General features: G+C 43.2%; 1 protein-coding gene across 5 annotated transcripts in view; it reads right to left on the reverse strand.

The window, feature by feature from the left end:
- LOC306922246 (LIM domain-binding protein 2-like) overlaps window positions 1-23,936 on the reverse strand; it is a 140,609-nt gene that overhangs the window by 70,967 nt on the left and 45,706 nt on the right. For all 5 annotated transcript variants that reach the window (XM_079499679.1, XM_079499678.1, XM_079499677.1 and 2 more), the window contains exon 2: window positions 4,056-4,158. In XM_079499679.1, the coding sequence (XP_079355805.1) occupies window positions 4,056-4,158 (103 nt within the window). The remainder of the gene's footprint in view (window positions 1-4,055; window positions 4,159-23,936) is intronic.

Here is a 23,936-nt window from a genome sequence, read left to right on the forward strand (position 1 = left end):
ATTTTTTTATTCGGCTCTACAAGCTCACAATGTGTCACGATGCGTTCGCCATTTTGTTGCGCGACTAAGTATGTAGTGTTTCCTCCTCTGCTTTTTGAGTGTTGCAAGTGTTACTGTTGCACAGCCTAACACACAGACACAGACACACACAGGCCAGGGAGGAGGGCATGTACAGTACAGTACAGTACAGTACAGTACAGTACAGTACAGTACAGTACAGTACAGTACAGTACAGTACAGTACAGTACAGTACAGTACAGTACAGTACAGTACAGTACAGTAGTAGCTATGGCCGTTTATAGCCCAAGGAGTGTTTTTTTTCTAAACTAATCCTTGGAATGGATTCAGCACCATGAAAACCCCCTAGTTTGACATGTCACATGCTACATAAAGCATGATGAAATTTGGATTTCTTTTGGATTTTTTTATGGTATGGGTCACATATTATGCCAATTATGAAAATTGCTCAACATATGCAAGTTAGCATCCGGCAGTTTCTACATGCTGGGGACATACTCAACATTTCTAACATAAAACCTTGGTGTACTCAACATGTCCGGGTTCACAATGGGGCTCTATGGGCTGGCTACTATAGACTAAAAGTATAACTGAATGCTTAAAACACCAAATATATATATTATATATATGTATATATATATATATATACTGTATGTACAGTATATGAGTGGGTGAAATGTTTCTTTCTACAGAGATAGATTAGTAGGAAGTGCTGAGTGGGAGGCAGCAGCACAACAGTGACGACTCCAGCACGACTTGGCTCTACAGCCAGCAGTGTGTATGTACGTGCACTCCACATATAGGGGAGGGGGGCGGGGGGGGGGCGCTCTATTTTTAACTGCCGACATATACTTCAACTTTTTTATTTATGTTTCTTTTTGAGTGGTGCAGACTCCTACAGACAGCTATGTGTGTCCCTGGCTGTGTCCCTGGGGGGGGGGGGGGGGGGGGGGGGGGGCAGCGGACTGACGTCATGCTTCCTTCTATGCATGAGGAGTCCAAGTTGCTTCTTTTCACCCGACAGGGGGGAGTTTCCCCCCAGCGCGTGGAAGGAACACGTTATTCCGACCAGTTCCTTTCCCCTCCATCAGGCGCCCCGGCTGGCCAGGGGGAGGTAGTTTATAGAGACCAGGATTAATGTATGTTTTTGTGAGGGTACCTACCCTATAGGGGGACACGGGGAGAACATGCAAACTCCACACAGAAAGGCCCTTTGGCCAACCCCGCCTCGGGTATGGGCACTGATGACGCGGAGGAGGGAACACGCCCCCAGTGCCCACAGCGTCCCCAGCGGGAATCGAACCCAGGACCTTCTGGCTGTGAGGAGACAGCACTACAGACTGCGCCACATGTTGCACTTGACTATGGTACAGTATGTACAGTACAGTACACCAACTAAAAGGCTATACACTTGTACTGCATGTTGAGTTGCTATTACTCAGATTAATCCAGCAAGTTTAACATCAGCTTGTTTGTGATGCTTTGCTTTTACTTTGTATAGAGACAAACCTCACTCTATACAGTAGACAGAGAGACGTTATCAGGTGGTGGTGGGGGCGGAAGGGAGTGTGTGTGTGTGTGTGTGTGTGTGTGTGTGTGTGTGTGTGTGTGTGTGTGTGTGTGTGTGTGTGTGTGTGTGTGTGTGTGTGTGTGTGTGTGTGTGTGTGTGTGTGTGTGTGTGTGTGTGTGTGTGTGTGTGTGTGTGTGTGTGTGTGTGTGTGTGTGTGTGTGTGTGTGTGTGTGTGTGTGTGTGTGTGTGTGTGTGTGTGTGTGTGTGTGTGTGCGTGTGCGTGAGTGTCCCTGTGTGTGTCCGTGTCCCGAGTGTGAGTCTGTGTGCGTGTGCGTGTGCGCATGCACTCTACTCAGTAGTACACCTGGATGGAGGAAAGGCTTGCGGCCGGTGGTGACTCATCATCGCCATGGCGTTAAGCCTGCCGTTCCCGTGGGAACAGGGGGGACCGTCTCTGAGCCGACGGGGGATTTTTACCTTTACATTTGAAAAGCGAAAAGCGAGAACCCGGCTAGCAAAAAAAATCATCCACTCCCTCTGTCCATCTGTCTGTCTGTCCGTCCGTCCGTCCGTCCGTCCGTCCGTCTGTCTGTCACCCTGTCTTTCTCTCTTGCTCTTCTCCATAACTTTGGCTGACTCTCTCCCTCCCTCCCTCTCTCTCTCTCGCACGTCGGCTCCTGCATTTCAGTGCTGCCGAGTCCTTATCTGTGCCTGTGTGTGATATGCAATATGTTTCTGATATCATAGGAACCAAACCTATGCAGATGAGCCCAACGGCACACACAAAGTATACCGAGTGAAAACACAACACAATAATACGCTGCCGGGGGGCAGAGACCTTGTAACGCGGTCTAACGCCACATTTCAACTTATTAGGTTTTTAGTATTTCTTTGTAAATGAATGCACTACTTACATCATACGAGAGTGTAGCCGATCTACAAGCTCATTGGGAGCGTTTAGTACTAATAATTGAATAATTAAAAAAAACGAAAGGTTTTGAACATACAAGGTTTCCACCTGACCAACAACATGAGCCCCTGCTGTCGGATGTATCACCACTGTCGGTTACAAAACACATAACTGCACTTCCCGCTTTTTCTCTCCTTTCGTTTAAAAATGGTAAATGGTGCATTTATATAGCGCTTTTTATCCAAACCGCTTTACATAGATTGTGCATCACATTCACCCATTCACTGCACCGGTGGCGGAGGAAACCATCCAAACCTGCACATCAGGAGCAATTAGGGGTTCAGAGTCTTGCTCAAGGACACTCAGCTGGAACCTCTTGGGATCGAACCCGGGAACCTCACGGTTACCATCCGGCTACTATAGCGGCCACTCTACCCCCTGAGCCACTGTCGTTACGTTTTTTTTTACAGCAATACATCACAAAATTCATTCTGATGCAAAATGAGACCGAGATTTGGTTTCTTTCTTTGTCTTCACTTTTCTTCGTGTCATGGAGTATTCCTCAACGGTCTACTCTACCGTATCTCCTGAGAGAAGCACAGGATCGATTTATGGCACAAAGGACGACTGTCAAGCAAAAACAGGAAGAGGAACTCTGCTCTTGCAATGCTGTTGTGTACCGAGCTACTCTGGCATTTCTAAAATGGCAGAAAACAACCAACTATTTTTAAACCAAGGAAAGGGAATAAGAGAAGATGAACATTGTAAAACTTTTTTGCCAGAGCCTACTTATTTTTGTGTGCAGCTTATAGGGAACATTCCGTTTAGAAAACCCAAGCATTAAGCTTAGGCCAAGCAAAGTACAATAAATCACTGCTTAAATCACCTTCAAAAAGTTTGCTTCTTTTCCATCTTTATTATGCATTTATGCATCGATTTCAACTCTCCTATATATTGTTATTTATTTCTCTTCCCTGCATTATTGTTGTTATTATTTATGAAGCCCGTTGTAACAGTTCTAAAGAAAGAAACATTTTTCTTATTTTAGTGTGAACGTGTGTGACAAGAACATGCTTTGAGTGTGTGTCGTTGTTGTAGAGCAGTAGTGACTGATTGAGATGTTTACATTTTTAAAAGTTGTCATTGGACAATAGAGCAGTTTGAGGCAATGGTCTTCCCCCATTAGTCTGCCAAGATGATGGACCCAGATCGAGTCCTATAATAGGGTGGAAAAGTTGCATCCCGCATCGATACACTCACACACAATACCGTATCCATCTGGACGATGGTACAGTACGATGTACAAATATTGCAGGCTAGAGCTTCAAGATCATTTTTTCCCCCACAACAAGTACAGGGCGTCTGAACAAACATGGCCCCATCTCAGTTATGTGTATGTGTAATATGATGCCTCTTGAACTATGACTGGTACCGTTTTCCTCTCTGTAAGAGAGAGAGGATCTGTGTAGTATTGTCAATGTCTATGTATTGTGTGTTTTTGTTTTTGTGTCCTGATACACATAAAGCATCTATTTATCGGTGGTCTAGTCTACTCTGAATGCATGTCCGCTATAGTTATCCGTGTCCAACCGCGGTGCATTGTGGGAGAGGTCTTACTGTATCTCTTTGGTCCGTCCTCCAGACAGAAGGAGAGGGTCAGCGTAGCGTCTTCCTCGAAGAACTCTGTGGCGAACGCGTCCCACCACAAACTGTCGCTTTCCTGTCAGAGACAGAGACATTTAGGGGGTTGAAGGTCAACGGGGAATAACATGAGGGATAACTTGTTGTTAATCGTAACTTGAATTTAAATGAAACTAAGGCTTTCAGACTGAAAAAGCATTTAGATATTTTTGCGTGGAGGGAGAGAAGAGAGCCCAACCCTGTCAACTATGGTTAACTAATTAGTTTGGAGCAGGAGTCTTCAAAGTTGTTCAGGCCAAGGACCCCCCTAGCTGAGAGAGAGATGAGGACCCCCCTAGCTAAGAGAGAGTTGAGGACCCCCCCCTAGCTGAGAGAGAGATGAAGCAGGAACCCCAATCTGTACATGTACAGATTAAACGTTTTCATAGATACTTTATAGACTTGTTTGTATGTATTTTCGGACAGTTAACCTTTTAAACCCTAAATATTTAGTCAACTCGACTTGGCATCAGTCTGTACTCTCCGAAAATAGCCGATCTACAAGCGCACAGCGCCTCGCAGTTTACGCATAATGTTCCCGTACATCCAACAAGGATTTGGCGCAGTGTTGATTTTGTCGACTAAAACTAAGACGAAAAATGTTCGTCGACTACCTTTTTCCACTGACGAAAACTAAATGGAAACTAAATGAAAACTAAGCTATGATGACTAAAAGCTAAATGTATTGACAATTTCGTCAACAGATAGGAAATAGACTAAAATGTTAGGAAGGGACTAGTGGACGCTGCGACGCGTTGTGAGCTTGTAGATCGGCTATTTTCAGCAAGTGTAAAAACAGTCATTACGATGGCATCAAGGCCCACCAAAATAAATTTTAGTCGACTAAATCAACTGTAGATTTAGTCGACTAAAATCGTATGATATTTAGTCGACTAAAACTAGACTTAAAGGGGAAAACCACCCATTTTCAACATTTTACTATGTCATTAATATACCTTAGAGCTGTTGTGTGGAAATAATAAAAAGTCCCCCCATTCTGTGTTTCCTAGAACTGTAATTATGAAAAGATCATTAACATGGTGAAACACATCTTGATGACATCATCAAGATGTGTTTCACCATGTTAATGATTTTTTTCAGACCTCTAGTTCTAGGAAACACAGAATGGGGGAACCTTTTTATTATTTCCACACAACAGCTCTAAGGTACATTAATGACATAGTAAAATGTTGAAAATGAGTGGAATGCCCCTTTAACACCAAAACACTAAACTAAATGGAAACTATTCAAGAGACTACGAGTAAAACTAAAATCAAAATTTGCTGCCAAAAACAACACTGATTTGGCGGAACCCCTGTAGTTACTTTTTAGACTCTAAACCAAGTTCGTGTATATCGTTTAAATCCTCCTATCTATACTCTAAACTTTAGAGTATAGATAGGAGGATTTAAACGATATACACAAACTCCACACTTGCTAAAATGGTATATGGCCGTCTTCAAATACTGTACGTGTCAATGCAGAAGAGGCTGGCATATAAACGTAAAACTTGAGGAATGTAAAACGTCTTTTTATTAGGAGACAGCTCGGCATATAAAGGACAGCATGCGCTAAGCAATGTGTTCGCTTCAATGTGTTTTGGTCAAAATTTAAAAAATGTCTTCTAAATCCTGACAATTTTCAGAATGTTTCTATATCAGTGGTTCTCAATATTTCACGTCAAGGACCCTCCAGAATTATCTGTATTGTGCCACGGACCCCCATCTGAAAATATGTTGTTCCAGGGACCCCCCCCCCCATAAGCAACAATTTGATTTAAAAACGACAAAACGCTCTGAAAGAATATATTCAAAGATTTGCACCACATTTTAGCTCATAGCTTCAAGCTCATAGCGCGGCACTCGGTGCCTTGTAGATGCCTTGTAGATCTGCTATTTTTCAATAGCTAAAGTATAACATAATGCTTAAAACACCAAAAGGGGTTCCCGCCCAAAATGGGTTAAGTAATTTAGTATCAATACTGCAAAGAAGAAATATCCTGAAGTGGGTAATGTACATGTGTTGTGATAATTATCAAAATCTCAAAGTAACTTGAAGTAGAAGTAGAAGTAAAAGTACAGAAAATTGGAAATACTCTAGCACATGCAGTACTTAAGTAAATGTACTTTGTTACCTTACACCACTGGTGTTAAGGGTATGTATCACTCACACCTCCTTATAAAAAATGATAATGTTGGCACGACAATCCCCCCCCCCTACCCCCCCCCCCCCCACCCACCCTACAACTGACGCTAATCTGCCCTGGCATGTTATGACAGATCAGCGTGTTTCATCCGTCCGTCCGCCAGGGCCGCGGGTGATCACTAGCAACCTCCCCATATGTCCACAATTAGCGCTGTCACCGCCAAGCAGCATCAAGCAACAATGAGCAGTAAACCTGGACACACACACACACACACACACACACGCACACACACACACACACACACGCGCGCGCGCACAGGGGTTACAATTTCTCATAGCAGAAGAGCGTGTGTGTATACCGAGACGCAATGATGTGGCGATGATCCGAGTGGCTGAGCCTGACCCCTCTTGCACTGAGCTCAGCCGATCAATCGGGTGATTATCAATCAATAGGTGATTATGAGCTGGTAGGGGGGGATAACCAACTCGCCGAACAGTCAGTTAACCCCGATTAACAGAGCGGCCCGGGGATCACACGTTACACAATGCAGCTGTGTTGTCGTTTTTTCTTTGTTTTTTTAACATTTCTGTTTTGTCTTGTGAAGGCTGACATGACAGTGAGGACAGTGAGGACAGTGAAGACAGTGAAGACAGTGAGGACAGTGAGGACAGTGAGGACAGTGAGGACAGTGAAGACAGTGAGGACAGTGAGGACAGTGAGGACAGTGAAGACAGTGAGGACAGTGAGGACAGTGAAGACAGTGAAGACAGTGAGGACAGTGAGGACAGTGAGGACAGTGAGGACAGTGAAGACAGTGAGGACAGTGAAGACAGTGAGGACAGTGAAGACAGTGAGGACAGTGAGGACAGTGAAGACAGTGAAGACAGTGAAGACAGTGAGGACAGTGAGGACAGTGAAGACAGTGAGGACAGTGAGGACAGTGAGGACAGTGAGGACAGTGAGGACAGTGAGGACAGTGAAGACAGTGAGGACAGTGAAGACAGTGAGGACAGTGAGGACAGTGAGGACAGTGAGGACAGTGAGGACAGTGAAGACAGTGAGGACAGTGAGGACAGTGAGGACAACGGGAAAAAAGGTCACACGCAAGCCTGGAGTTTGTAATAAAGGTGTGAGGTTTACACATTAACTGGCTGAGTCACCGCATATTAAAACGTTTATAAAACATCCCAGTGATCAAGTTAGGAAAATGTCAAATCCAGTGAGGATCCATATAACCCCAGCATCCAGCAGAGCTTGTAAACTTGTAGATCGTTGTTGTGCCAGGGACTCAAAGATTTGAGTTAAAAACGTTCGCTCTGTAAGAATATATATATTCAAAGATTTGTGCCACATTTTCACGATTTTTCAAAAATAGCAGACCTACAAGTTCAGCTTGTAGATCTGCTATTTTTCCAATAGCTAAAGTATAACATAATGCTTTAAAACACCAAAAGGGGTTCCACCGCCCCAAATGGGTTAACGTCCGTTTCAATAGAGTACCGAAGTCCTGACGTCACTCGTCCCACCACCCCTGGGTCACCGCTTTTACATTTCGTAGTGCATTTCCCATTGAGGAATCTTATAGATCACGTCATTATACTGAAAGAACTGTGTTCGGAAAATAAACCAAACCACCCTGGTGGTGATTCTGTCAGGTATGTGACTCTGTGTCGGTTTATGATATTGAGTAACAATTTGATAACGTCTGTTTGGAGAGAAGAAAAAACAAATCCAAAAAAGGGTAACTTTGGACAAATTTGTACTTTGTTTTTTACCGTCAGTTGATATATGGCGCGATGTAACGTAAATTCCTCTTATGGGAAATCCAATAAAAAAATAAAATAAAAAAAACAGTGACCCAGGGGGATAGCGCCCCCTAGCAGCAGTGATGATGTCAGACTTCGGCGCTCTATTAATTTGTTTGGATGAGGCAGTTATACAGTAGGTCAGGGTGGAGTTAACCCATTCTGGGCAGGAACCCCTTTTGGTGTTTTAAAGCATTATGTTATACTTTAGCTATTGGAAAATAGCAGATCTACAAGCTCATAGCGTGTCACCGAGTGCCGCGCTACGAGCTTGTAGGTCTGCTATTTTCGAAACATCGTGAAAATGTGGCCCAAATGTTTGAATATATTATTTCAGAGCGAAGGTTTTTAACTCAAATCTTTGCTTCTGGGGAGGTCCCTGGAACAACATATTTTCAGATGGGGGTCGGCGGCCAAATACATATAATTCTAGGGGTCCTTGACACAAACAAGTTTGAGAACCACTGACATAGAAACATGAGGTTTTTCAGAAAACTGTCAGGATTTAGAAGGCATTTGTAGAATCGTCCTCAGGTCTAAATGGAATTAAACAATGCAACATGCAGGGCAGGCCCCTCTCGAGTTAAATGGAGCTGTTGAATTTGCAGGTTACAGCCCAGTAAGGGTGGCTGTGGCTCAGGAGGTAGAGCAGGTCGTCCAATGATCCCTGGGTCGGCGGTTCGAATCCCGGCTCCGCCTGACTGTCTACATGTCGAAGTGTCCTTGGGCAAGACACTGAACCCTACATTGCCTCCAATGAGTCGGTCGGTGTGAGCTCGCCACCGTCGGTGTGTGAATGTGGGAAGTGAGGACGCTGGCGTCGACTGTTTGCCACTTCACCTCCCAATGTATGAATGAATGAACCATTGTAAAGCGCTTTGAGCACTTGGAAAAGCGCTATAAAAAAAATAAAATTAATTCACTAGTGGTTCCAAAACATATTAGCTCAAGACTCAGAAGAGAAATGACACGTTTTGCCTGCAGGGACCCAAACTGGTGAAAATATTAGGGATGCTCCGAGCATGTTTTTTGTGACCGATCCCGATCACCGATTTTGTTTCTCATGATTGGATCTTGTGCGAAAGCGGACAATTTGAATATTTCCAAAATGATTATTATGTCAAAACCCAAGTCAAAATTGTTCCTGTGTGTGTGTGTGTGTGTGTGTGTGTGTGTGTGTGTGTGTGTGTGTGTGTGTGTGTGTGTGTGTGTGTGTGTGTGTGTGTGTGGGGAGGAAGGGGAGAATGTTTAGGCCCATCACAACGATGCAAAGTGATATTATACTATATATCTGATCGGTTTCTCCAGATCGGGTAAATTGCTGAGGAGTCATTTGGAGTGAAAATCGTCCGATTTTAATCTGTGGCCGATCGATCGGAGCACATCTAGAAAATATAGCAGTAAACTGCACGATGCCTCTGATCAGCAAGCACGCACACGCACACGCACACGCACACACACACACACACACACACACACACACAATAATTTCCTAGTGGAAGACTAGCGGGTGCGTGTGTTTCTGCAGAGAGAGAGAGAGACAGCGAGTAAAAGACAGAGGAGAGGGGGAGACAAAAAGAGAGACAGAGAGGTATTAAGAAAAGAAGATGAGATTAGAAACACGACACAGAATGAAGAGACAGAAGAATCTGCTCAATTCACTAGATAATCCAGGGCCACGAGGGGGTGGAGCCTTTTGGGATTGAGAGTCAAGCGAAGGGTTAACAAGACTCTCATGCCCTCAGACTCACAATCTATAGTCTGAATGACCATCTTTTATTCCGTGCTATAATATGCTTTGCTACTTGAATTTAATACGGTACAATGTAGCCTATACATTCATTTTTGTGGGGCAATTCATTAAACATGCAAGGCGCTGCAGATTTCCACTGTGATGTCTAACAGTAAATGTCTAGTAAATTAGGCCATATTTTAAGTTAAACTCTATATACTTCCCCTAGGAGCCCTCCTTTTTAACCCATTTTGGGGCGGGAACCCCTTTTGGTGTTTTTAAGCACTAGGTTATGCTTAAGCTGTTGAAAAATAGCAGATCTACAAGCTCATAGCGCACGCTATGAACTTGTAGGTCTGCTATTTTTGAAAAATCGTGAAAATGTTGGCGCAAATCTTTGAATATGTATTCCTTCAGAGAGAACGTTATTAACTCAAATCTTTGCTTCTGGGAACAACACATTTTCAGATGGGGGGGTCGGCGGCCAAATATTTTTGAGGGTCCATGACATGAAAATGTTTGAGAACGACTCACATAGGTTTTTTCTGAAAACTGTCATGATTTAGAAGACATTTGTAGAATCGTCCTCAGGTCTAAATGGGTTAACCCCTCTATATCAAAATCGCTTCGGCGAAAATGCTCGATCTACGTGCTCGCGACAAGCCGCAATGTGAGCTGGTAGATCTGATATATATCCTATTATGATTATGCCCAGAATAGGGACACCTCCAAAGCTTCCTGGGGTGAAGCGGTGTTGATTTCGTCGACTAAAACTATGACGAGAAATGTCCGTCGACTACCCGTTTCCACTGACGAAAACTAAATGGAAACTAAATAAAAACTGATGACTATAGTTTTTATTTGTTGACGAAATTTTCAATGTATTTAGTTTTAGACTAAAATGTTAGGAAGGGACTAGTGGACAAGTAGATCCAGTAGAAGTCCTTTTACACTTGGTTGCATGCTGAAAATAGCAGACCTACAAGCTCGTAGCGCGGCACTCGGTGCCGCGCTATGAGCTTGTAGATCTGCTATTTTTCAATAGCTAAAGTATTGTAAACAAAATGTTTTATCTATACTGATGCCAAAAGACAAGGAAAGAAAAAATGCATTCTGGGTGAATGTCTGGTACACAGACGAGACGAGACGATCTACGAGCTTGTAGATCTGCTATTTTTCAATAGCTAAAGTAGGCTATGCTTAAAACACCAAAAGGGGTTCCTGTTCAGAATGGGTTAATTCTGCGAATATAAAATGCAAGGCTGCTAGTGCTAACTATTACCACTGAATACAGATTTGCATATCGGCGTGGTGGTGCACTGTAGAGCTAGCATACTGAGATTCCTGCTATAGTCTATACAGTATAGGGTCAAATCTTACCAGAGCCTTAATAATTCCTCTCTAAAAGATTAAATAAAACCACAAACGGCAACTATGAAAACACCAGTGGTGGAAAAAAGTACTCAATTGTTTTACTTAAGTAAAAACACCAATACTGCAATTTAGAACTACTTCGTTACAAGTAAAAGTACGGAATTGAAAATGTACTTGAGTAAAAGTACAAACGTATACCGGCATCAAAATGTACTTAAAGTACTCAAAGTAAAAGTACTCATATTGCAGAATGTCCCATTTCACAAGTTCAAAATGAGTACAAAATCTATTGAAAATAGCTGATCTACCAGCTCACAATGCATCGCAACGCGACGCATTTGTTGATACGATAGGGTTGAAGTGGTTACCGTATGTTTTCCAATCAAATTTAAAATCTAACTAAATACTAACTAAAGTTTTCAAATAATCGCAGAGGTTGTAAAAGTACAAACTGTGGCTCTGAGATGTAGTGGAGTATAGAAGTACAAGTACTGGAAATTGGAAATACTCAAGTAAAGTACACCTCAAAATTGTACTTAAGTACAGTACTTAAGTAAAAGTACTTAGTTACTTTCCACCACTTGGAAAACACATGTTAAAATCTTGCACGGAAGAAAAGACAACCATCAACCATTAAGCCTCTGTCCAGGGTATAGGGTGAGATGATGACTGGCTTTAGTTGTGCTATAGCTGGACTATAGGTTTCATTTGGGCTCAGGCCCATCATGCACTTCTTCTGCGGACAGTGGGAACAGTGCTGGCATTGAGCCAGACAGGCCAAAGCACCCCTAACAGCCTGCCTGGCCACGCAGAGACAAGCTGCCTGAATCCTACAGTATGAGTACGATGCGATGCGATGCGATGTGATGCGATGCGATGCGATGCGATGCGATGCGATGCGATGCGACTTTAATGTCAGCTTGCAACTGAAATTTGTTTTGCGTCTGTGACTTCACCGTTCAAGAAACAGACAAGAGTCCAAGACGTAGACAATACATTACAAAAAAAGGTAGACATCACAGGACACAAAAAAAATAATTACAGAAACAATCAGGAACGAGAACATCTGGTTTAACGATTTTGGTTTAGAAGCAATAGACAGACTGATGCACAAACAAGTTATTTAGTCTGTCGTAATGTATGTAATGTAATGTAATGTAATGTATGCATGGAACTGAACTCGGCTATAGTCGCCGCGACTGTCCTATATGGTTCTACTGCCGTTGTCTTTAACACCTACAGAACACAATACTGAGCATTGGATTTGTATAATATAGAATACTGTATAGTGTATAGTGTATAGAGCGTCGCAGTCCCGCCCCCTACCATGGACCAGGAAATGAATCCCAATGCATTTTTCCCATAGACATTTCAGAAAGTATTTATTTAAAGACGGTTACGCCGCGGACAAAGCCAACTCGAGTCGTGACAACTCATGACAACACAAACAATATTTTGGACCAAACAAATAATTACAAAGAAGAAAAACAACAAAAAAGTGTTGTAACCTGCCGTTTGCTTCTTCTTTCTAATTATTTTTTCGGCCCCAAAAATTGTGTTTGTTGTCATGATTTGTCACGACTCGAGTTGGCAAATAACTCAAGGGCAAATAACTGTATATCAGTACTATGTATACTGTCCTTGTGTTGTGTTTAATTCAAGAAAGAGAATAGAATAAGGTAGAAAGTTGATTGTCCACACATGGAAATGTACCCTTTGGTTTTCTACAGTTGGATAAAACATTAGTGCACACATAGGCTGAGCTCACACGGTCGCAACACTGATTTTTGTTGTGAGTGTCATGGCCGCCTCCAATGCATTTCCAATGGAGGTCACATGGTTTGACACAACATTTGTGTTGTGTGAGGGGGAGGGGGCAGTCGAAACACAGCTGAAAGCCATACAACAGACCATGTGACCTCCATTGGAAATGCATTGGGGCGGCCATGACACTCACAACGCTGTAAAGGTCTGAGTGAGGCCATAGTAAACACCACAGGGACATGGCAAGTACAGGTTAGTCAACGATCAACAAACCAGTTACCAGTAACAATTAATAACAGCCAAGCAGAACTTGGACTGCTGTCCAATCTGTGCTGAATGTGCATTAAATACTTCAAGATGGAGTGCCATGATTTCTTTCCACCCTAAAACATGATCATCAGGTCTTATTGTTATATAAGGAGGCAGAATTCTTTCAAAAAAGTGTACAGTATTTGTTAATAACTTAATATTTTGTTTTTATGTGGGCACACCCACCAGTTCATTATCAGTTCATTATCAGTTCATATGCCTGGTTTGCCTGGTGGGTGGTGATGGGAACTTAAGCCACGCCCACAGCTGTTGTTGTATGGCACGTTTGACTGTCAATTGGTTTCAGCCTCCAGGAAGAAACCCTAAATACAAAGAGAAGACATCATTGCACTTAAATAGCAACCACACCGAGGGGTCTAATGAAGCACTGTCACCTCTTAAACACATACAAAATTGGAAAAAAGTACAAAAATCACGGCACTCCATCTTTAAGATTTACAAAGCTCCTCTGAGTAAACATGGTAGATTCACTTCTTTTCATCTCTCTTCATGGTGTATCCCAGTTCAAGGTTTTTTCACAAGCAGTGAAATGGAAGTATGTGACATTTGCAAAATACTGTGCAACAACAAAACAGCTCTCGATTCTCCCATCTATTCATCCATCCAACTAACCACCCCTCCTCTTTTTGGGACCAAAACATATGTTGGCATGTGAGTTTTTGCCAAGCATGCATCACAGCCGATTAAGCATACATACAGACAGGGCTCCGTTCATTGGGTTTGTTCGGAAATAATTTCTGAACGACCCGTGAACATTTAATATCAATATTTAAATACCTAAGCTTTTATATAAAGCACCTTTGAGTAAACTTTAAGTATCTTTTGAGTATCTTCAAGAGGCCAGACTCATGGCCCAGGTCCTCAGTTTGAGGGATTCAGAATTCACTTGTGTGTGTCTGTCTGTCTGTCTGTCTGTCTGTCTGTCTGTCTGTCTGTCTGTCTGTCTGTCTGTCTGTCTGTCTGTCTGTCTGTCCTCCTCTGCTGCCTCGCTGACAGACCCTTTGCATCTCGGCCCTCCTTCCTCTCGCGCTGGCTGGCTGGCTGGCGTGTCGGTACGCTCTGACGAGCCGTGCCGATGTTTGTTGTCAGGCGCTACAAATCAGACGTCAACTCCGGGGGAACCCGAGGTGAACTAACATGTCCTCCGCCACAACATGACGGCCCATCACAAGATAAGATCCCAACAGATCGGTCGCGTCCCGAGTGCCGGAGGGAGGGTGGGTGGAGGAGGGGGATTTATCAATGTGTCAATCGGCCACTACACGACCACAAATCAACGACCCGTTGGTCTGAGCCCCAGGGATTTGTGGGATTGAAGAGGACAGCGTATAGAGAGGATGTTAGGGTAAATAACAAGAACTGATGGGGGGCGGGGTCAAGTTGCCCGCTTAGTTATAGACATATACACATAAGGGCTGGAATGAGGACAGTGTGTGTATTAACGCACGCACGCACGCACGCACGCACGCACGCACGCACGCACGCACGCACGCAAGCACGCACGCACGCACGCACGCACGCACGCACGCACACGTTTTTGGTGTGTGTAATTTTGACGGCCAATACAAATTAGGGAAACCTCAATGCTCTTTTGGAGAATATAAATAAAAAGTTTCAATCAATGAATCAATACACAATATGGAAGGGAAAAAAATAGTGGCCGACGACATCTCTCTCTCTGTTCTTAACGCAAAACTGTGCTTCCTCCAGCACATGCAGTGTGTGTTCTGCTTCTCGCTCGGAGGGTCTTTTTTTCTGCCTCTCCGTTTGCCAGGCTATTGTGCAAAGGGTGGCCTCCGAGAGAGTGGGTGGGCGTGTCCACAGCCTTAACCTTAGTGAATTAACCCGTTTAGGCCTGACGTCGAAATTTAAAAAAAATATTTTTTTCTGAAAAACCTCATGTTTCTGTATCAGTGGTTCTCAATATTTCATGTCAAGGAACCCAAAAATGATATGTATTTGGCCGCCAACCCGTCTGAAAATATGTTGTTCCAGGAACCTCTCAGAAGCAAAGATTTTAGTTAAAAAATAGCAGACCTACAAGTTTGTAGCGCGCCTATGAACTTGTAGATCTGCTATTTTTCAACAGCTAAAGCATAACATAATGCTTAAAACACCAAAAGGGGTTCCCGTACAGAATGGATTAACAATATCGGAGAGAGGCTCCATTCACTTCTCGACTGGCCTCTATAGCGCTTGGCCCACGCGGTCGGTCGGTCGGCCCTGGGGGAGCTCTGTTGTTGTCAAGCATCTTAAGGTCACACACAACACAACCACTAGACAGAACCACATGCAAGACTAGTTGTGAGATCCCAAGACGAGATATTCAGGGAGATCTTGTGTTTGTGTGTCTGGAATGACAATCACATATTTAAAATTTTGACCTGAGATCAGATTCTAAAAATGTCTTCTACATCCTGACACTTTTCTGAAAAAGCTATGTTTCTATGTCAGTCGTTCTTCGATTTTTCAAAAAATAGCAGACCTACAAGCTCGTAGCGACCCACTCGGTGGCGCGCTATGAGCTTATAGATCTGCTATTTTTCAATAGCTAAAGCATAACATAATGCTAACACCAAAAGGGGTTCCCGCCCAAAATGGGTTAAAACTGTACCATATTGTGTACCTTATTCTGTACAGTTTTATTGCCAAAGGGACTTTTGTTGTGGCAGATTTTATTTGTCAAGCTTTGGGAAAGAAGACGGAGTACTCTGTATAAATCTGAGTTGTAATGTAATTAATTAAATGTAATGTAAACATGCTGTAAATGCAATTGTGAAATGGTGTCTTATATAAACCCATGACGGTTGGGCACATTATAAATAATAAATAAACAATCAATCAATCATAATTATACAGAGTGTACGTCTTGGTCAAATAGTTTTGCACATATACCAGTAAGGCTGCACACAATATATCGTCATCGTATCGCTTATCGAGGTATATGAACGTGCGCAATATCGGTATCGCAAAAATCAACGTCAATATGTCGTCCGCTTCTAAAGTCATCAACAACCTTCTGTTTTAGCCCGTGCCCCTTCAAAAATAAACCACCACTCCGTTTCTGGGGACCATATTTTTTTAATAATGTTTCGTTTTCAATGGTGCAACACTTAAATATAGGACATACAATTTTAACGGTAATATCGTATCGATATCGCAATATTTGACATAAATCCAGAGATATGACATTTTGTCCATACCGTGCAGCCCTACATGCCAGTGTTGATTTTGACAGCACATTTTGATTTAGTTTTAGTAATCGTCTTTTGAAGAAAATTCCGTTCGTTTTAGTCACATTTTAGACTTGAAAATGTTTCAGTTTTAGGCTAGTTTCAGTAAATATCATAAAGTCGACTAAATCTACAGTTGGTTTAGTCTTAATGGCGTAGTAATGCTTGATTTATACATACATTTACACGTGTGCTACTTTCGGGGGGGGGGGGGGGGGGGGGTCTGGCTTTTAGTTCTACTACAGTAAATCTCTTCTCCACTAGTCCCGCCATAGCGTCTCCGACTAGTTTATAAACAAAAAGGTCAGTATATTTAGTCATAGTTTTAGTCATCGTAGCTTAGTTTCGTTTGTCAGTGGAAAAAAAGGTAGTCGACTGACATTTTTCGTCATAGTTTTAGTCCGCGAAATTAACACTGGCACATGAGGTAGGGCTATACTTAGTTTTGTTTGTAAGTTATTCATATTACATTATTTTTCCCAATATATTATTCCTAGTGTGTTAGAACAGAGTTGTTGTTGTGAAACGAGGAGAAGATGTAGTGGTGCATTGGTCATTTAAGGACCACTGGCCTTACTCGTACACAGTGAATTCAGGGAGGAGACATTAAACATAACTGTCCTTGAGGAGGAGGCTCCATACATTCACTGGCATTATCGCTAGGGTACAGATGGAGTCAGCGTTCAATTCTCTCTTTTTTTTTTTTTACTGCATGCTTGCTGAAATGCTTGCTGCACCTTGCCTCGAGCCACAAAACGACTCATTCGGATTTGGAAATAAATCTCCCTCTTCGGCTGGGACAGTCTGGTCACTCACTACTAGCTGGTTGAGAGAAGACGATATAGACTAGAGATTTTGTGGTTCATTTTAGTTGTACCGAGTAACATTCAAGAGAGTGATGTTTTCACTGCATCTGTGCTGAAATTGTGCAAAACCAATGGTGGCGAAATTAAATCTAAAATGTAATTTGTGAACATGTATTTTCCAGGGTCCATTTTTGACCCTTTTTGCCATTTATTTTGTAATTTGCTTATTACCTCATTTGCACTTTAGCAAGACACTATGGGTGACTGCTAAAGGCTCATTCATAGTCTGGATTTTCGGTGGTGGGGTGACCACCGCAACTGCAACATGGCGTCACTGAGCCGCGGTGAATAGCAAACCACCGCCACTGCCCCAGCCCTTCTCTCTGTTTTTACTCACCACCGCTCAATGTTATTTCAGCTCCGGTGGTCACCTCGCCACCAGAGCGGTGGTCACCTCACCACCGGAGCGGTGGTCACCTCGCCACCGGAGCGGTGGTCACCTCACCACCGGAGCGGTGGTCACCTCGCCACCAGAGCGGTGGTCACCTCACCACAGGAGCGGTGGTCACCTCACCACCGGAGCAGTGGTCACCTCACCACCGGAGCAGTGGTCACCTCACCACCGGAGCGGTGGTCACCTCACCACAGGAGCGGTGGTCACCTCACCACCGGAGCAGTGGTCACCTCACCACCGGAGCAGTGGTCACCTCACCACCGGAGCAGTGGTCACCTCACCACCGGAGCAGTGGTCACCTCACCACAGGAGCGGTGGTCACCTCGCCACCGGAGCGGTGGTCACCTCACCACAGGAGCAGTGGTCACCTCACCACAGGAGCGGTGGTCACCTCACCACCGGAGCGGTGGTCACCTCGCCACCGGAGCAGTGGTCACCTCACCACCGAAAATCCAGACTATGAATGAGCCTTTAGTCGCTTTTGATTATATTGGGGGGAAAATAATAATAAATAAAGTGAATGCTGTCTACCCCTAATACATTTATAATTTTTATTATGGTGTATTTACTCACACTTGTAAATGAAACATGTGAAGCAGAACAGAAAACTGCTCCAATCCTTGTGAGGTGATTTAAAAAAATATATAAGGCCCCCCAAGGGTCTTGCGTAAAAGAAGGAGAAAAAAAAGCTAAAACAACCCATAACAAGGCGAGACAGAATGGGATGATGAGGACTGCAGCAGCGCCACAAAACCACAAAGACAAGCAATGGGAATGAAATCAATTAAAAACACAAAGTCAAAGTGAGAGCGTGAGAGTCGAGAGTGGGCAGTGAGAAGGACATTTCTACACTGTCACCTCCATACACTGTACTGCAGTCACCACTGTCACTCACTGCACTGTAACGACATTTCTACACTGTCACCTCCATACACTGTACAGTCACCACTGTCACTCACTGCACTGTACCATCTCCCCTCCAGACAAATGACGTTACTGCCAGTGTTGTTTTCGTCGACTAAAACTAATGAACAATGTTCGTCGACTACCTTTTTTCACGGACGAAAACTACATGGAAACTAAATGAAAACTAAGCTATGATGACTAAAACTAAGACTAAATATGCTGACAATTTCGTCAACAAATAAAAACTAGACAAAAATGTTAGGAAGGGACTATAGTGGACAAGAGATCCAGTGTAAGTTTCATTTTACAATTACTGTAGTTGGATGCTGAAAATAGCAATATAAATTGTGACAAGTTGTGGGCTTGTAGATCAGTATCAGCCCACAAGTTGTGGGCTTGTAGATCAGCTATTTTCAGCAAGTGGAAAAAAAATGTCATTACGACGGCATCAAGGCCCACCAAAATACATTTTGTTCGACTAAAATCTTATGATGTTTAGTCGACGAAAACTAGACTGACACTAAGACATTCCAGGTGACAAAAATGTGACTAAAACTAAATGAAAACTATTCAAGAGACTATGACTAAAACTAAAATCAAAATGTGCTGCCAAAAGCAACACTGGTTACTGCAAAGGCGAGAGCAAAATGAACAGCCAAAATTAAGTAGTGACCAAACGAAGTGACAAAATGTCTAAAAAAAAAACTTACGCAATGTTCCCTCAAGCTAAATTCAGAGTAAAATCTTTTTTTTTTAAAGAAAATATCTCAATCACAATATTCAAAAATAAATAAAAGTTGCAATGATTTTGTTTTTGTTTTCATCTGTAAAACATATCCCAACATAGGTACTGTAGATAGAGCTATATGAGCGCCATGGCCTAGCTACTGTAAATCCATCACATCACCACATGCTAATTAGAGCAATTAACACCAAGCAACACTTACTTCCGTTGCTTAACCCATTTAGACCTGGGAACGATTCTACAAATGTCTTCTAAATCCTGACAGTTTTCTGAGAAACCCTATGTTTCTAAGTCAGTCGTTCTCAAACATTTTCATGTCAAGGAACCCCAAGATTACTGTATATGTAATTGGCGATTTTTCAAAAATAGCAGACCTACAAGCTTGAGCTATGAGCTTGTAGATCTGCTATTTTTCAACAGCTAAAGCACAACATAATGCTTTAAAACGCCAAAAGGGGGTTCCCGCCCAGTATGGCTTAATGAGCAGCACTGTCAATACGACTAGCTGCAGTGCATTTACAGTTGCGGTGAAGCTGATTCCAGCGAAGCTCAGAGGGAATGCCTGTGGTTTGTCAAGATGTCAACAACATCAGCTTTTACTTTCAACATCCTTTCACCTGTTGCTAGAACTATCTATGTGACGGTTTGAAGAAGTATTACTAATAATAATAATAATGATGATGATAATAATAAATAGCAATATTTGTTTTATTTGGATCCCCATTAGCTACTACCTTAGTAGAAGCTACTCTTAAATGCTCCATTCCATAGTTAACTGCAACCTTCGGTCGCAATTATTAATTATTGAAACCCAAGGCCGTCTAAATCAGCAGTTCTCACACTTATTCTTTCAAGAACACGACAATAATAACAGATGTACAAGCTCGCAGCGTGGCGCAAAGTGGGCACGCTGTGAGCTTTATATGCTATTTTTGAAATGGCAAAACAAAAAACTATGGACAACCTGGAGTACGACTGCAGCATAGTGTATTTATGCAGCATGGGCAGTGATACCACATGTGGATGATGAGGATTTATTTTTCCAGCAGTAGATATGTTAAAACGAATGGAAACGAGGTACAATCCAATGAGATATACCACAGCTGTGGATTTTGTCATTTTGACCGTGATGACAAGACATTTTTCTCCGGAGCTCTGAGCAAGTGAGTTGCTTGAGAGACCGGGAGGGGAAATCAGTTGGATATGAACACTTGACCTAATTTTGGCTTTGGCAAAAAAAGTGCTGCGCAAAGTGTCCCTTAACACAAAAATAACTTATATTCAAGTGACACGTTGCATGAGAGTTATATAATGTGCAGGTAGGTAGTGATTCGGTGTCCTTGTCAGGGACACACAGAGGACCTTACTGGGCTTAAACTCTGGACCTTTCCGACTATGGTTACTCTAACCACAAGGCCCAGACTCTTCTTCAACAAAGATGGCGAAAGCAAACATTCTTTGTTCGGTACTTATACATACAATAGTATGGTACAAAATACTGAAGTCCTTAAACCAGAACCTAACCCCCAACCCTGACCACCATGCACAATACTTTGTGTACCACTATAGGCAGCAGCAACATAATGATTAGAGCAGTGGTTCCCAAAGTGGGGTCCGGGGACCCCTAGGGGTCCTTGGGAGAGTTCCAGGGGGTCCCCAGCTAAATGGGGGTCCCCAGCCAAATGGACCCAAATGGACCCTAACGGGTCCATTTGGTTCCATGTTGTACACTCTCAGAGTTAACTTAACATTGATTTTACAGGCCTGGGCCATGGCTCAGTGGTCCAGGCACCTTGGCTGGTAATCCAGTCTGGCAGTGTGCCGCGGGCTCAATAAAGGTGAAAGCCACAAAAAAACATTAATGACATTAAAATCTGAACTCTTTTTCCAATTATAAAATAAGAAAAACAAACAAGGCAAAGCCTGGCTTATAGCATCTATCAATCTAAAAGGACTTTAATCACCATTATACAACAGGTCGTTTCGAGGAAGCAATCTGATTGGTTGAAACAGCTTCCTATAGCCGTGCTTTAACCACAATATTGGAACGGCTAATCAAAACAAAGAATTCAGCTGTGCTTTTCTCCCAGAGCGCAGCAGACTCGGTGGCTATAGGCTAGCTGGTTTCTTGGGACATTTGTGGTCGTAGTATTATCTGCGATAATCTTAGTTTTAAGGGTAACTGTTGTATAATTGCAATATTACACTCGAGTCATTAACCCATTTTGGGCGGGAACCCCTTTTGGTGTTTTAAAGCATTATGTTATACTTTAGCTATTGAAAAATAGCAGATCTACAAGCTCATAGCGTGGCACTGAATGCCGCGCTATGAACTTGTAGGTCTGCTATTTTTTGAAAAATCGTGAAAATGTGGTGCAAATCTTTGAATATATATTCTTTCAGAGCGAACATTTTTAACTCATGTGCTTCTGCAGGGTCCCTGGAACAACATATTTCCAGATGGGGGGGCCAATTAATTATATTTTTGGGGATCCTTGACATGAAAACGTTTGAGAACCACTGACATAATATGTCAGTGGTTCTCAAACATGGGGGTTTTCAGCGGCACTGCAGGCATGCATTAATGACCATAAAGAACACCCTCTCGTGTAATATTGCTTAATTGTGCAGGTGATTAGTTTGGAGTCATCAATAAATTGCAACAGGGGTTGTCAAATAATTGTTGAACTGTTTCAGTCTGTTTAAAAAGCAAGAGAAATGTTCCATCTGTGTGAGAAAGCTTTACTAGTTAATCTAGACGTCATTTGGCTGTTGAGATCTGACTTTTTCTCCTCTTTTTTTATTTTTTTTTGATTATCATTGTGCCTACAATGCCATGCCCAACATTGGGACGCAAGGGTTAACGTGGCTTTAACTCTGTAGCTCATGTTCATCTTCAGGGAAAAGAATGAAAGAAAAAAGACCCCAGCGTGTGTGAATATGAAGTGTAACAAAGACACGATCAGCACAATGACGAAACATTCCGTAACCAGCAGAGAGCAGTGGTTGGCTAACAATGTACTGTACCTGTCCACAGGAACGTTCCTCCAGCGCTCCCTGTATCCACTTATTAGGATCTTAAGACCAACAGACATGTTATACACGAGATATTTTGTAGGTACTTAATGGATGTGTTATGTACTGTACAGCCCCCCAGAGTGGCCAGTATACAGTACAGAGGTGGTGACAGTGACTAGTGGGTATACCCAGAGTCACCTGCACCATTTAGGCTTCTTCAATCATTCATTTATCCTAGAGAATGACATATAATAGGAATCTTTGAGACAGGAGACTAGTGTAGAAGATAGAGGGGGGGAACGCCATGCAACAGAGACAGATCCCTAGCCGATCTACAAGCTCATAGCGCGGCACCGAGTGCCGCACTATGAGCTTGTAGATCTTGTAGAAAAATCAACGACAATAACGGCAACCTATACATAAAAGAGTATAATTGACAACAATTATTTTCATTAATTCAAAACAAATTCAAACATTTTTCAAACAGATGGTAATAAATGAATAAAAGAAGAATTTTTTAAAAAAAGGAAGAAAATACTTTCACTATCGTTTGGGTCCCGGGGGGAGACATCAGATTTCTCTATTTGGGTCTCGAGCTACAATGTTTGTGAACCACTGGGCTACACACACACACACACACACACCGGCTGCAGCATCCAAGCTTGTATCCCTTTCAGTCGTGCATGCACGGGACAACGCTCTGAAAGCACTCGTCCATGTCGCAGAGAGAGAAACAACAACAGGACATAGATGGACAGTAGGCCCCACTGTCCTTCTCCGTTATCAGAGAGAGACAATGTGGTCTGGAAGGAACCATGGGAACAGGGCCAGGAAAAAGGTGGGTCTATTGTCCGAGCATCCTGCCTGCCTGCCTGCCTGCCTGGAGTGCCTGCCTGCCTGCTTGCCTGCCTGCCTGCCTGGAGTGCCTGCCTGCCTGCCTGCCTGCCTGCCTGGAGTGCCTGCCTGCCTGCCTGCCTGCCTGGAGTGCCTGCCTGCCTGCTTGCCTGCCTGCCTGCCTGCCTGGAGTGCCTGCCTGCTTGCCTGCCTGCCTGCCTGCCTGGAGTGCCTGCCTGCCTGCCTGCCTGCTTGCCTGCCTGCCTGCCTGCCTGCCTGCCTGGAGTGCCTGTCTGCCTGCCTGCCTGGAGTACGTGCCTGTCTGCCTGCCTGCCTGGAGTACGTTCCTGCCTGCCTGCCTGCGTTCCTGCCTGCCCATGCCTGCTTGACGGTCATTGTTTGTCTACAGGCTGTTTTTTTTTCTTCCTTCCATACACTATTATGGGAACGTCATATCAAAGCATCTCATGTAACTACATGAAAATAATGGGCCAGCATATGGATAATGGTTTGCTCCTATGAATCTGGTGGGGGGGGGGGGGGGGGGGGGCTTAATGCAATACAAAGACTGTACTAGTGTACTAGTGCAGTCATTTCTTTTTATATTTCAATGCATTTACAGAACCTCCTAACTCTCTGAAACAACCTATAATGAATGCACTGACTTGCTT

This window comes from Electrona antarctica (genome assembly GCF_951216825.1).
Source record: "Electrona antarctica genome assembly, chromosome: 1".
Lineage (NCBI taxonomy): Eukaryota > Metazoa > Chordata > Actinopteri > Myctophiformes > Myctophidae > Electrona > Electrona antarctica.